Source organism: Sciurus vulgaris (genome assembly GCF_902686455.1).
Source record: "Sciurus vulgaris genome assembly, chromosome: 4".
Lineage (NCBI taxonomy): Eukaryota > Metazoa > Chordata > Mammalia > Rodentia > Sciuridae > Sciurus > Sciurus vulgaris.
In genome coordinates this window covers 59,186,449-59,202,083 of record NC_136464.1, presented here as the reverse complement: position 1 = coordinate 59,202,083, position 15,635 = coordinate 59,186,449, and the positions used below count along the sequence as shown (strand labels likewise).

The 15,635-nt window shown below is 34.3% G+C and overlaps 1 protein-coding gene across 3 annotated transcripts in view; it reads right to left on the bottom strand.

Moving 5' to 3' along the window:
• CTNNA3 (catenin alpha 3) overlaps positions 1-15,635 on the bottom strand; it is a 1,874,587-nt gene that overhangs the window by 1,822,828 nt on the left and 36,124 nt on the right. For 2 of the 3 annotated variants that reach the window (XM_079135772.1, XM_079135774.1), the window contains exon 2: positions 3,245-3,348. In XM_079135772.1, the coding sequence (XP_078991898.1) occupies positions 3,245-3,343 (99 nt within the window). In that variant the 5' untranslated portion in view covers positions 3,344-3,348. The remainder of the gene's footprint in view (positions 1-3,244; positions 3,349-15,635) is intronic. The other variant, XM_079135773.1, reaches the window with a different exon arrangement.

The window sequence follows — 15,635 nt, the reverse complement described above, 5'->3', positions numbered from 1 at the left end:
ATATGAAATTATTAAAACGTTTATGCTCTTCTATTATTAATTAGTTCTTATATTAATTGGGTTTCTAGATCCAAAGAGTTCACATAAGAACAAAGGTGGCAGGGAGTAGAAGAGATTTCTCTCTCCCCTATAATGATAACACCACTGCTGCAATGATAGTGAAACTACATACTGAGATGGAGTGTAAGTTAGCCTAGGTCTCTGTCTGCCTGTATTGAGCAAACCCAGCCAACTCACAATGGATCTGTAGATTGAAAAGAAATTGAATTTTTATTAAGTGTCAGATTTGAAGGTTGTTTTTTAGCACAACATAAACTTGCTTATGCTAACCTTATATCAATTGATGCAGGTGTTACCAGATATTCTTAAATTTGAACCAATGGTTATTAGAGAGTATAGAAAAGCTATCTCTAGGGCTGGAGTTGTAGCTCAGTGGTAGAGCGCTTGCCTAGCACATGTGAGGCACTGGGCTCGAGCCTTGGCATCACATATAAATAAATAAATAAATAATTTTTTTAAATGCTATCTCTAAGGGACTCCCAGAAAAATAGCTGAGAGATAGTATGGAGGTAGAAATGAAGAAAGGGCCAAGAGATCCTATGAAAGTCTGGAGTAAAGGCCAGAGAAATAATGTTTATTACTGCTGATCTAACTCTACATTTATCTCTTAAAAACATGGGATATATTATATCATAAAATACATTTGAACCTGTGTCCCAAAAAACTTTAAAAGAGGTAACACATTATAAGGAATTTGGGTTTTTTTTTTTAAGGGATTCTGAATAAGGCAATTCTTTAACACATATTCAACATGAATCTGACATATAGCAAATTATATTTTGTAGCAAATAAGATTATTGATGGTTCTATTATATAATGATTGTAGCATGATCTAGTAGTTTATATTACCTTCAGAGAGTATACAACATAGTGATGTAAATTTTTTAGGCACAATTCTGCATAAATAGACTTTCTGCATTGCACTGCCAAACTTGGATCTTGAAAGTGATAAAGTGCAGATGCCTACAGTTGCAATCATAAAAATGTAATTGCTGAGAAAAAAATTATTTCTGATTCATTGGAGGAATTTATTACAGAGGGATGCAACTGTGTAAGTTATCACACAGAGAAAATGAAAGTGAATGATTGAAATATATCCCAGGCTGAACATCACTGCAAAATGACCTAGTGATTTACCTGCGCCCAAGAGGAAAAAATAGATTAAAGATAAATCAGGTTCAGTAGGGAAGACTCTGGTAACTATAAAAAGAACAGATAAAGATTTATGAATAAATGAATTTAGAAGTCAGAGTGAAATAATAGTATCTATGACCAATTACTCTAAAAATTAAAATGTAAGTTTGACTCTGAATTATATAGAGAGATGGTGAGAAATTCTGTGGAAACTTGAAAGCAAAGGAATATAATTTAAACATAAGCAGTGAGAAAAGGTGGGCATTTTTTTAATGGGACTACTAAATTGACAACTTTATCTGATGGTAGTAGGACCTTAAAGATCATTTTGTGTGGTGTGTGTGTTGCTAGGGATTGAACACAGGGCCTTGTGTATGCAAGGCAAGCATTCTACCAACTGGGCTATATCCCCAGCCCGAGATCATGAGTTTCTGTTGGAATGTCTTCCAGTGTAATTAGAGACTATACCATATACTTAAAATAAACCATATAGCTATTCAAATTAAACAATCTTTGGAATAATAGCCAAGGCGTGGAAACAACCTAAGAGTCCATTTGACAAACAAATTAATAAATAAAACGTGATATATACATATACTGTGTTAAGTCATTTTTTGAAAAAGAAATCTTGCCATTTGCCAACATGAATATACTTGGAGGCATTAGGTTAAGTGAAATAAGCCAAACATAGAAAGAAAAACACTATATAATCTCACTAATAATGTTAAATCATAGAAGCAGAGAGTAAAATGATGGTTTAAGAAGAAATTATGGGTATAAAAATCACCCATAAGTTTACTGTATTAGAAGGATGGAGAATGTAGGCCAGTGGTAGAACCTTTGCCTAGCATGTGTGGTGTGAGGCCCTGGGTTCCATCACTAGCAAAGGGGAAATGGGAAGTACATGCATCAAAATGTTAATGTTTATCTCTTGGTGGTAAAATTGAGTTTACTTTTTAAATTCTTTCTCTCTTTTCCCCCACCATCGGTTTTTTGTTGGTTGGTTGGATGATTGGTTGAGGGGCTGGCTTTTACAATTCTTTCAGTGATCTTTATCAGAAAAACAATAAGTTTTTTTTCTTTTTTTCCTATTTTAAATCTCTGTAGCCAATACAGAGATTTTTAATAGTGGCGTCTCCATAGTGGTTTAGTATCAATTTCATACCAGATATTAGTGTTTTAGCTTGCCAAAGTTGATAATTACACTATCATCAGCAAAGTTCATGCTTTGTAGCAAATGTCAAATGTCAACTCGTGCAAAGTAAAAATGTATACAAAGTCTATTCTCAGAGCTACTTCCCTCCCTACTATTCATCTCATAGAAAAGATAAGCAGAATATTTTTAAATGACCAGAGGTAAATTGTGAGTGCTTTGAGTCCATAGAAAAAGTGACTTAAAAGACATGGTGTAAGGTAAGTTTAAAATGAGTTCCCTCACAAATTTTGGGTTAAAGGTAAAAAAGTTAAATCTATACCATTGTGTAAGTTTCTTCAAACTCTTCTTTAAGAAACTTCAATATACAAAATCTGGATAAGTCAGAGAATTATTACATATATCATCAAAGAATTATTCACTTTATGAAAGACTTTATCAAACAATTCCTTTAAGTATCTGCTTTTCTCATGCATTTTGATATTTTAAAGATAGTTTTCTATTTGACAAATGAGCCACCATATCTCTTGGGGCATGTCACTGAAATTCTCTATATACTAAACATGACTTTAACCACTCTACCCATCTCACTCCATTTTTATGATTATCAAACAAGATAATTTCTATAAAGTTACTTTGAAAATTATGTATACACACTAATACTGCTGTTGCTGCTAAAAGAGAATCTGGGGGTAAACTTTCAGAATTTTACTTTTACATATTCTTTTTATTTATTTTTAAAATGCATATTCTTTTACATTTTAATGCCACTTTATTAAAAGGAGAATCTAGACATCATATTCATAGAAAAATCAAATCTTTCTTTGGCTCATTATTTTTCCATGTTTTTAGTTCTTCTACCTCTGTTGCACATTATAATTCCCACGATATTAATACCTGAATTATGAGAGGCTCCAGTAGCTTCTCTACGGTGAATGTCTGGACCTGCAGATCCTGAGGGTCAATGTTCAGGGTGATTGGTGATTCAGTTGACATGCTGCCTATGCACAAGTACACAAAAACAATGCTTGTTAGCTAAGAAAAATATTTTCTAAAGACAAGCATTCGTGAAAATTAGGGAGCAGTTGAGACCTGTATTTGCATCTCTTCCTGATACCAGCTATAGCTCACAGAGGACTAGTGTGCCAAATTCACCATCAGAGAAACATCAGATGTTCCCCAACTGTTCTCTGAGATCATGTTGTCTGCACATAGGTGCCCTAACAAATCAATCTACACTAGTAAATTCATGACCAAATTAAAAACTCAACAAAAGGATTTTTATGTGGTTAGAAGTCTTAAACAAAAGAAGTGCCAACATGGTGAGACATCATACAGCATACAAGTCCTTTTACTTCCATGAAATCATAGCACTGAAGCAGCTCACACTCATCTTTTGCCTGTTCTTGTAATGATGACTTAGATGAGAAGCCAGGCAAAACTTCATAAGATGTGTTATGTCTCTACTTGTTTTGGATGTCATTTATTTGAGGATTTTGATTATGGAAAAAGATTGGGGGAAATTTACTTTCTGATCGGATTTGCATAGCTATAAAAAATAAAAGGGGAAGAAGTCCCTGAGAAGGCATTGATATTTAGATAAAATAGATGAGAAAAAATTATTATAAGTGATCCCTTAAGGCATTAACATTATCCTTAAGAATCAATTTAGCAATATTTTGCATAAGAGCGTATATGTTCTTAATCATATACTAAAATTATCATAGGTGGCATGTCATAACATATTAATATTGACATTCAAATTAACCTATTAGTCATTAAAACTATATTACCCAAATCAGTAAGCCTACAAATCAATATTAACCTACCCAATCAATAATCAACCAGCAAGCATTTACTGAAGATCCACAGAGATAAAGAGAAAAAAGTCTCTCCTATTATATAACTTGATCCGTTTTTAGAAACAAAAAACTAATAACCCACAGAAACGCGCACCGATCAATGCAAAACCCTTCCCACTTAGCTTCTACCTACTTTCTTCCATAATTTCAGGCTAAGAGAGCATAAAAATCTTTCCCCAGAAAATATCCTGATATTCCCTATTAAACCCACAGAAATAAAAACAAAAAGAAAATAGAAAGTATTGTGTTCACTTTAGTTTTTGTGTTTTTTATTTTAGACATAGGGAAGATCATTTCTTTTTAGTTGATTAATTGGCTATAAATGGATGGATGGATGGATGGATGGATGGATGGATGGATGGATGGATGGATGAGCACATATTTTCATAGTGACTCTCTTATACAGGATCAATCCCTTAAATTTTCCTCAAAATCTTAAAGAGCCTAGGAGGAAGAATTATTCTCTTTCCTATACCTGATTTGTACACCTAAGGAATATATCAGAATCTCAGGGGAGAGCCCACGTTCCAGATTCCCTGCCCAGCAGTCTTATCCCATTCTCCTCCATTTTTCACCCCTCCCTCGCCTCATTCCATAAAATCATCACCTCTTTGTTATCAACCTCTCCCACTCTAATGGATCCTTCCTCTGGATCCATAGATGTACAATTGTGTATACTTAAGGACATTCACAATCTCTGCTACACCTTTGTGTAAGTGAAAATATCAGTGTTTCACCAATGACTTTCCAAACCGTATACCTTATACATATGCAGAAAAAGGAGAGAGAAATAAAAACAAAAAGGCATCCTTATTGGCTCTTGATATACTCTAATTCTTAGATTAATAGTGTAATGTGTTTAAACAAAAAATAGAGGCAAATACTGTAGAGTCTAGAAGACATAATACTCTTCAGACATTATGCCACATGTTTACATGCCATTATTTTCTTGATACAAAAAAATGAACATTTGAAGTATTCTTGAGAATAATATGAATCTTCCAAAAAGCTGTCCCCTGTGAATTAACATTGTACATAATCAAAATAGTTAATTTCAAATAGACTTATAATAATTCTAATTCTTTCTTGTGTCTTCAACAAAGTTTAATATTAAAAAGGTAATTATATTGAAAGTATCAAAGGAACCAATTATGACAAATTTAATAATGTATTGAAGCATTTAAGTATAAGCTTCAAAGTTTTCTATACTATTGAAAACACTAATGCATACTAATCACTTCATGTATAGTATCAAACCATCTTCTAGTCAATTATAATAAGAAATTTGAAGTGGGGAAAAAGGACAATTTATGTATTGAGTATCCTAGGGTTACTCTAACCATATTTTTAAAAAACTATAATGCATAAATAAATATATTCATCTATGGAAAATTACAGTAATGTTGACTTTTATTTTTAAACACCAGCATTATTGATCACAGAGAGAGCACACATTTTCTAAAATGTAACACATTTCTAGGTAGTTCATTTATTGAACATAATCCAAATTCCCTTCCCCTGATTCAAGACTGTCAACTGTGACTGTCCTAAGTCTATGCTTTAACTTTAATATATGTTACTTACAAAAAGTGCCTACTATTCCTTTACTTTGTTAAAGCCTTTTTGCCTTGAAAAAATAATTATTCAAACTGTATTAAGTAAAAAAACCATATTAATTTCTTTTCAAATTAAAGTATGAATTACTATTATCATATGAAATAAAATATGTAAAGTCACAACATCTTACAATTTATCCTGTTATTTCCTTGCTTCTCTCTCCTTTTCACTGATTTTATTTCCTTTCTAAAAGTAGAAACACAGTCTCTTTTTCTCAGCTATTCAGCTGAAATATAGAAGATGTGCTTCAAGAAAGAATTCAAACACTATAGCTAAATGTTTTCTCTCAGATGCAGTTCGAGGATTGAAATGTTTTGGTTTGGTTTGATTTTTGTTTTAGTCTGGTTTTCCATCATTCCACCTACCACTTTGATTCTAACACAGGCGAATCTAAATTGACAGATGGGATATTCCCCTGGTAACCTTAATGCATAGCCCAGAGTCAAACTATGCAAGGAGAGGCGTCTTTCAATGTATGACCTTAGGGTTCTATCAAATGAGTGCTCACAAAGGGGTTTATTTGTTACCCTGCTTATGACAGGTACTATCCTACATAGAATTCAAGATTGCTGACATTGCTTTGTTCTTTCGATTCAGGGACAAAAGTAGAGGACATTGTTGTGAATTAAAATAAGATTTAAGTGAACCTTCACAGCCTTTAATAACATGTCATTTCACTGCAGAATTCACAAAGGGTTTCCAAAGATACATTTAGCACCAGAAACTGGAAGTAAGGGGGAAAAAATTAAGAGGAATAAAAATTATCCACATCATATAAATCCTTCTAGAAGAATGTTTGTCAGCCAAGAGGTAAAAGACTAGCCTAATTTAACCAAGGCATTTTCTAAGTCTGTGTTCTTATCTTTAATGAACATTAAGAAAGTTGCTCAGAAGTTCACTTTTCCATGGCAAAAATTATAAAATAATAAAACAAGAAGTCCTTGAAGAACCTTGGCTGTACATAATTATTATTCCTTGAATAAATGCCATTTCTTATAAAAATCTTTCTGATCTTTTGTATCTGTCCTATTCAGTAATCCTGATTGATTGGGAATCAGGGCAATAAGAGAGAAAACTGCAGAATTTTGCAAATGAAGTTGAAGCAAGGTCAAAGTCTGACAAATTGTTATCAACCTCTTACAGCAATACCACATGAATCTAAAACAAAATTCCTACTATGTTGTGAGTGTTGAGTGTTGAATTCCAAGGCATTTGCATTTAATAATCTATAAACTATTAAGATCTAGGGAGTATCTCCCAAACATTCAAGAATGCTTACTACAACAGCCTTCATTCCAATATACTAGAATTGAATAAATACAAACAATGAGTGGTTCACAATACCATTAGGTGCTAGTGGTTACTTTTGTAAAGTTCTTCCTTGGGTTAAGTTGAAATTTGCCACTTTTGAATTACTATCTAATAGAGGTGCTTTTATAAACAGTTTTAAAGACAGACTAGAATAAAATCCCAGTTTTCAGAAAGGAAGGAAAGAGAACAAATCTCTAGACAGTAGGGATAGACCTCAAGATAGGGTAAACCCACCATCGTGAATCTGTCCCTTCTCCCCAGATTATCTCTGTCCACAATATTTGAATTTTACTTTATCTCCTGCTTGAAATTGAACTTATATCCATTTTAAATTTGCTTTGTTTAACACACATTTCAAATTTAAATGCAGTTAACTCTGAAATCATGGGGCATACATTTATCACAATTAGCATGAACTAGCTCATTGCTCTCCATCTAATATCCTCTACCATCCCTCTCTATTACAGCACACACCACTTTGTAGTTTAGTCGTGCCCTAGCAGCAAAGGAGAGGGGTGGTAGAAGATCAAAGATGTGCAGAGAGGCTAGTGGAAAACTCACCCTTCTAAAATTTGCGAAGGGGTTGCTGTCTATTCACACGCAAACATTAAAAATTTTTCCACCTAGTTTTCCTCCTTACAGTAACACATCACACACACACACACACACACACACACACACACACACACAGAGTCTTCATATTCCAGAGCTCAGACTCCTCTTAGTAAAGCTGTAACTGTTCTCCATTAGTTGATATGTTCTTGTGGGATGACATAAAAACCTAACTATCTGTAATATGGCTCCTATAGAAAAGTCTCTAATGTCAATACTTAACATTTTTTAAAGAATAAACTTTTTTTTTGGTACTGAGGATTAAATGCAGGACCACAACGTTTTCAACCCTTTTCATTTGAATTTTGAGGCAGTGTCTTGCTAAGTTGTTTAGTTGCTTAGTACTTCCCTAAATTGCTGAGGCTGGTCTCTAATTTGTGTTCCTCCTGCCTCAGTCTCCCAAGTCACAGGGATTACAGGCATGCACCACCATACTCAGCTCAAAAATAAACATTGTAACAATCAATTATTTAAGGTTATTAAATTCCTTAATATAGTCATCATGCTTACCTGCTTATTCCAACTTTGTACTCATCTTTCAACTATATTGTTCAAGTCATTTTTTCAGAGATTACTATTAAGGGTCCCTATCTTGTATTTGGACAAATAATTTTTATCCTAAATGCAAAATTTTATTCTGTTCTCCTAAAAACATTTCATCCTAAAAATTGGAACTTTTGTTCTTATGAGTCAAAAAAAATGATTTTGGAGAACTCAATACCTTAATACCCCCTCCTAGTTTCCTTGTTTATCCATTAATACATTCAGTATGAATTCTAGAATTCCCAGTCAAATCATTGAACAGGTGAGAGCTACTTATGAAAACCGATTTTTACACCATTACAGATCTCCTTCTAAATACATAATGATCAATTAATAAACACTTTAGATAAAGTAATCCACTTTTTTATTTTTCCAGAAAATATACCATGGAAAGTCTTTTCTAAGTGTTTCACTGAAATAGAAACACTTTCTCTGTCTTCCTATTTAAGAGTTCAATTTTTCAAAAACTCTAGTGTGATGAAACTTGTTCCTGGAGAATTCAGGCTAACTACTAGCAATTACTGCCATTTAATTACATTTTAGTTTAGTTTTCCTACAGTTTGGCACTTAGATGTCTAAGTCTCATTTTTTTCTCTCTTTTGAAAATTATGATATATGCCTTTCCTTGTCGATTAGTCAATTAGAGCTGCTAAAACAAATACACCATTGACTAGTTGACTTAAAAATAAAACATTTAATGTCTCACAGTTCTAAAGTCTGGAAAGTCCAAGATCATGGTGCTGGAAGATCCCATGTCTCTTTATTTATATAAAGATACAATATGGGCAATAATCTCACTCCTGAGGGCTCCACTCTCATGACTTAATTACCTCCCAAAGACCCTAACTCCTAACACCATAACTTTGGGGGTTAGGATCTCAATGTATAAATTTGTGGGGAGGGGGTACACAAATATTCAATTCATGCTTTCTGGTGGACCTCTCATGTCTCAGTGACTCCCAGGAGAGATTCTGTAATCACATTGGCAGATCACTTCAGAATTCAGGTATATACTTTTTCAGGATGCACATTTCAAATATTTTAAAGAGAAGAGGCTATCTCCTTTATTTTCATCATCTATAGCTTCGATTCCTTTTTGATTAGTTAAAAACTTCATTAGGAAACACAAGGTTTAACAATATATATAGTGAAAGCAAATCCTTCTTCTGTTCCTAATTTCTCTCACCACGGCAATTACTCTGGTCAATTACTCTTACGGTTTCAGAGATAGCATACATAATACCAACATACAGTATTTAGGTATTTAATACAAATTATAACCTCTTTGCTTTTTCACTTAATTAAAGTACCTGTACCAATCTTTGTTCTATGACTGACAATTTGACATCAGAGTTCATGTGTATCATCCTGTCATCTATTAATCTCATATCGTCTGATTCATGAAGAGAATCTGTTCCTTCCTTATTCTTTTTGTTTCTTTCTCTCAGACTATGGCTTTGGAATCCCCTTTTCTTTACCTTCAACATGTCATGCCAGCTCTACCAAATGAGAAGTGCTTAGCCTTCTCAAGCTTCTGCCTTCCTTTTATCTGCCTTCAGTCATATGGCCCAGTTCTCTTCTTTGATTCATATCCTTTTCAGTTTTGTATTCCCTATTCATATATACTGCAGTTTGGGATTCTTAATATTGTTCAGTGATTATTTATGGAGCACTTAAACACATTTCCCACAATTCTAGATCCTGGTGAAAGAAAAAGTATTAAAGCCCAGGTCCAGCCAACTCTGCATCTTCTTTCTTCATTTTTAGCAACTTACATTTAACCATTCAATTTATGTTGTATATAGCCTCTTAGAATCATACTTACTATTAATTTGAAATTCTTTACATTTGTTTTTCCTAAAATCTAGAACACGTGGTTAAATGTCTAACATTGTTTTATTTAGGATTACTCTCTACACAATAAAAGGTCCACTTTGTCACAGACCAGTACTGTCCATAGTCCTGGATAAGAGCAGCCCCTCCTTCTGTCCTCATTCTTTTTTTTTTTTTTTTTTTTTTTTTAATTTTTTTTTAGTTGTCAATGGATCTTTTTTTTTATTTATTTATATGTGGTACTGAGAATCAAGCCCAGGGTCTCACACATGCCAGGCAAGCGTTCTACCACTGAGCCACAACTCCAGCTCCTGTCCTCATTCTTTAGAGAAGTCGATGAGACCAAGGCCATACACTCACTCAGAGCATATATCTATCCTTCCTGATGCATTCAGGGTACCTAGATCCCAACTCCTTGGTCAACCAGTGCAAACCAACTTTCAGTGTCTATAGCAGCCTCTTCTTGGAATCCATCTTCTCAAGTATGATGACTGAACATGATTATCTCAACACCTAAGAAGTAACCAAGAGGCAACTGTTTGCTGATGAATACAGTTGGAGCTTGTGTATGTAAGCTGGGCTGTCTGCTTGAGGTTGCTTAAGGCCCCTCAAGTTCATGACAGAATCAGAAGTGAGAAGAAAAGAGGGCAGGTCACATGTTATGGGGAGGACTAAACCTCATTCTAACAAGAAACTCCAAGGAATCCAAGAATTCTATATTCAAATCTTGCCTTCTAGATTATTTGAAGGTATGTTTCTCAAGGTAGGAAAATTGGAGGATAAAACCTACTTTAGCAGCCTCTTGGATTGATTTATCACTTTCACATATGTGAGCACATGATAGGCAGGCCTTCATTTGTACCTTTACTCTACTTACCACACATGTTAAGGATATACCTGCCCAAACTTCCTTGGACTGCATACCACCAAGTTCTTCCCTATTGATCAGATTTACTTCTTTTATTATTTCCTCAATAGTCAAAAATATACAACTGTCAGCAACATAGGATTAAAAGTCATCAGCTTATTCTACTTTTAAAGGAAGACTTCCTGAAATTTTCCAAATATGTCATCTGTTACTGTCACTTTTTAAAGCTGAACCAGGAACATTCTTGATCTAATAATCCTCTGCAACAATATCAACTCTCTTTCTTCCCTCAACCAAATCTCTTTGTTAACACTCTTTCCTTAAATATAAGATTTCCACTCAAAGCTAGAGAATAAAAAGGAAAAGAAGGGGATAGGGGGTACATCTCATGAAAATTGAAGGAAGATCAATAGAGTAGAGAAAAGGGACTTTGGGGGGGAGGGAGGGAGGGAGGAAGGAAGAGAAAGGGGACATACTGGGGAATGATGCTAGCCAAATTATATTATTACATTGTGTACATGAACAAATATATAACAACAAACCCCACTATTATATAGAATCATAATATACCAATAAAAATATGAAAAAAATTTTAATAAAAAATATTAAATTTGAAAACAGATTTCCATACAAGAATGTATGTGTGTATATACACACACACATATGTATATTTCTCTACCCCTTTTATTAAAATTATGCAGTGAAAATTCAGTATTTCATTCATGAGAAAAGTAAATAAAAATCTTAAATACTCAAAAACAATAAAACATTTAACTCATGATTTATTAATATATCTGACATTGCATTTAATTTGTGTTTTTCTAGGTATCTTTACTGACCTCTTCCAGGTTATTTTCCCTGATGATTAGCATGCATCATTCCTATTAACATAGCTCTATCTATACCCTAATTATTGTCATAATACACTTGTGTGTATACACATTCACACACATTTGATGGTTTTATCTGGAAATAGATGTCAATTTCCCAAGTTTGAAGTACTCTGATTATATCAATAAGTCTTCAAGAGATCCACTGTGGCTTCATGAGATCTATTCTGGATATCATTTAGTGAGAACTCTATTTAGCAAAATATGAAAGGGAAATATTTCTAGTAGATATCAATCCTCACCATTAACATAAATGTTAACATTTGCCTAATAACCTATACTTGCAAAATGTCAGAAGAAAGTGAAAGCAACTAATGAAAGATAACCAAATACTGAAATAGTGTTAGAAAACTGAGCATTTATCTTAATTTTCATTAAGACTTAATCTTGAGCTGGGCATGGTGGCACACACCTGTAATACCAGTGACTCAGGAGGCTAAAGCAGGAAGATAGGAAGTTTGAGGCCAGTTTCAGCAATTTAGCAAGGCCCTAAGCAACTTAGGCCCTAATCAACCCTGTCTCAAAATAAAAAATAAAAAGGGTTGGGGATGTGATTCAGTGTTTAGTGACCCTGGGTTCTATCCCTACTAACAAAAAAATAATAATAATAATTAATCTTGAGTGCAAAAGCAAGTTTTTTTTAGCTTCACTAACCCCTTTCACCACCCCTCAGAAAGTTTAACACAATATAGTGCAGGAATAAAGCGGAGAACTAGAAACAATTGTTAATTGGGAAAAAAAAAAAAACAAAAAAACATAATCCAAATCATCACAGGCAGTTTTAAGTAAAGAAAAGGAAAAGGCGGCAGGATTTTTTGCACAATATTACCACGGCTGATTTTATAGAATTCAGTCTTGGCTAAAGTAAAATAAAATTGAAAGAAGGTAACTATAATATTCCACCATAATCTCTAAACATTCCTGTTTTCCAAGCCCACTTCCATTCCCACCCCTACTTCCATCTCCTTGCTTTCAAAGTAATCATTTGCTGGTTTGTTTGGCCTATCAAGAAAAAAAGAAAATACACACATCCTCTACTCACTTGGTTATCCAAAGGATCTAAGGTTTGTCAGATAATCAGTAAAATCATGCAATTTCCTGATATCATATGTGATGAGGGAGTTGAGTTTCATTATTTTCAGGTGCTTTTCTTACATTTTACAAGTACTTTCAAGATATTTATTTAGAGAACAATTATCTATGTAAGCTCTACCACCTAGCCTTTTGTCAATTATAGGAGCAAAATTATATAAGAACAGAAGCATACCTAGACTATAGGGCATTATTCATTTATTTGTTCATTCAACTTATATTTATTGAATGTGTACTCTGTACTAGCCATGGGAAGGATGAGACCACAAACAATAAATCAATAAACATAATAAAAAGTACACTATTGCCATGCATGGTGGTGCACACCTGTAATCTCAGCAACTAGGGAGGGTGAGGCAGGAGGATCACAGGTTTAAAACCAAGCTGGGCAATTTAACATGATCCTGACTCAAAATAAAATTTTTAAAAAGGACTGGGAGTGTTGTTCATTGGTTAAGTGCACCTGGGTTCAATCGCCTACCAGAAAAAGGAGGGGGTGGGTATTTAGGATATTGGAAAATGACCCCTACTATTTTTAAAAAGAAAAAATGGAAAACAGTAAGGGAGATTAAGAGAAAGAGAGAACAAATTTCAAGTGTCAAATAAAACCAAGATTAGCTTCATTCAGAAGGGGACCTTTGAGAAGAGTTGAAGAGATAAGAAAATTAGCCAAGCTTAAGTTGGGGGAAGAGCATTGCTAATAGATGTAGTAGCATAGCAAAAACCTAAGGCAGTAGAGTATAGACATGTTTGCAGAACAGCAAAGAGATCATTTTAAGTAGGGCAGATCGAGCTACAATGAGCACAGTAAAGGAAACAGAAAAGTAATGGAAGCTGCAGATCATGTTGAACTCCATGAGAATTACTGCAGATATTTGAACACAGATAAACATGATCTGGTTTATATTTTGGACAGATCACTCTGGTGAACAAAATGAAGCATGAGGAGCAAGAGAAGAAGCAGAGATATTCACTGGAAGCTCCAGTAGTAATCTACGTAAGACAATGTCTTAGACCTGGTTGGTAGGAGCAGAGTTGGACATAGTGGTCAGATTCTAGATATCTTTTAACATTTGACTCAATAGGAATTCCTAAGAGATTAGACATAGGATAAAGAGAACTCAAGATACTTTTAGGGTTTTGTGGGTTTTTTTTTGTTTGTTCATTGTTTTTGTTTTGTCTGAAGCAACAGGAAAGAGAGTTGCCATTAACTGAGGTGAGGGCAGCTGGAGTAGTAGCTGGAAAATGAAGAGTCTAGTTGGGGATGTGACAAATTTGAGATGCATATTAGAAGTCAAGTGAAGCTCTCAGGCAGGTAGTTGGATATAGAAGAGTAGAGTCTGAGACACAAATCTGGAATGAAGATATAAATTTTGGAGTTGTCAGCATAAAGGTGGATGGAATGAGAACACCAAGGGAGCAACAAGACTAGAAGGTGGCCAGTTGGAGTCAAAGGATTCTTGTCAGTGAATGGAAATACAGACAGTGGTATTCAAAATAGGATTATAGAGTTGATATTTGCCATAAAGTGAATTAGAAAAATGTGTTTCAGCTAAGCAGATAAATTAGAAACATGTGCTACTCTCTGGGTAAGCACAGCCCTGAAGTTATCAGCAGGAGGGCTCACGTTTGCCCAGCAGTGGGAGGGCTAAGTTTCATCTCCACTTAACCCATTAGCAGTACAATATGCAGCTGCTTATGTGAGATATCTTGTCCCCCAACAACCACTACCACCCACCCACATTCACACTGTCTTCTAAAGGGATCTTAAATTATCCTACATCTCAACGCTATTGGAATTCAGTGATTGGGTGTTGGATTTGAAGTTGGACTGCCTGGATGAGAATCCAGGCTCTGCTCCCTGTTTACTGCAAACTTTAGACAAGTTACTGATCCTCCCTGAATATTAGTTTCTTTGTATGTAAAATGAGAAGAATAAGAGCATTTTACTCAAAGGGATCTTCAAGGATAAATAAGAAAATCCATACAAAACCTATAACTTAGCCCATATCTACAGCACTTCACAAGGACTCAACAAATGTTAGTTGATGTTATTATTCCCTTTTCAGCAAGAGAACAGAATCTGCTTGTCTACATTTAGGTTAAACATCTCTTTCATCTATAGAGCTCATCATTATTATTCAAGAGTGCTTTCACTCTGTTCCCATAACAAAAGAATTTAAAACAAAGCTTCCCTCTGGTGTCTCATTTTATTGGATCTCTTGACTTTCAAATTTAAGGCATATTTCCTACATGTGCACTAATTAAAAATGCAACATGCCTAAAGAACTCTAAAAAAAAAAAAAATCCTAATGCACAACAACCTCATAAAGATCTTGAGTCCTTTGAAATCAATTCCAGAGTGGTACATAAAAGGTATGCTCCAGGGCTAGGGCTACAATTGTTAAATGTGCCAAGTATCAGGATCCTCAGGAGTCTGCACTTTCAATTTCCTTAGCTCCCAAGACCTCTGGGTTTCAAAAGAACAAAACAATGCTACATTTTAGAACAAAAGTTAGGTATCTTAAGCATGTTGTAATTCAAACTTTGAAGTGCTTCTTGGAGTATCTGAAGTTCTCTTTATTAAACCTTTTAATATTGAGCCACTCCCCGCCAAAAATTATTTTATCAACTCTTCATAAGAACCAAACAAAATTAAA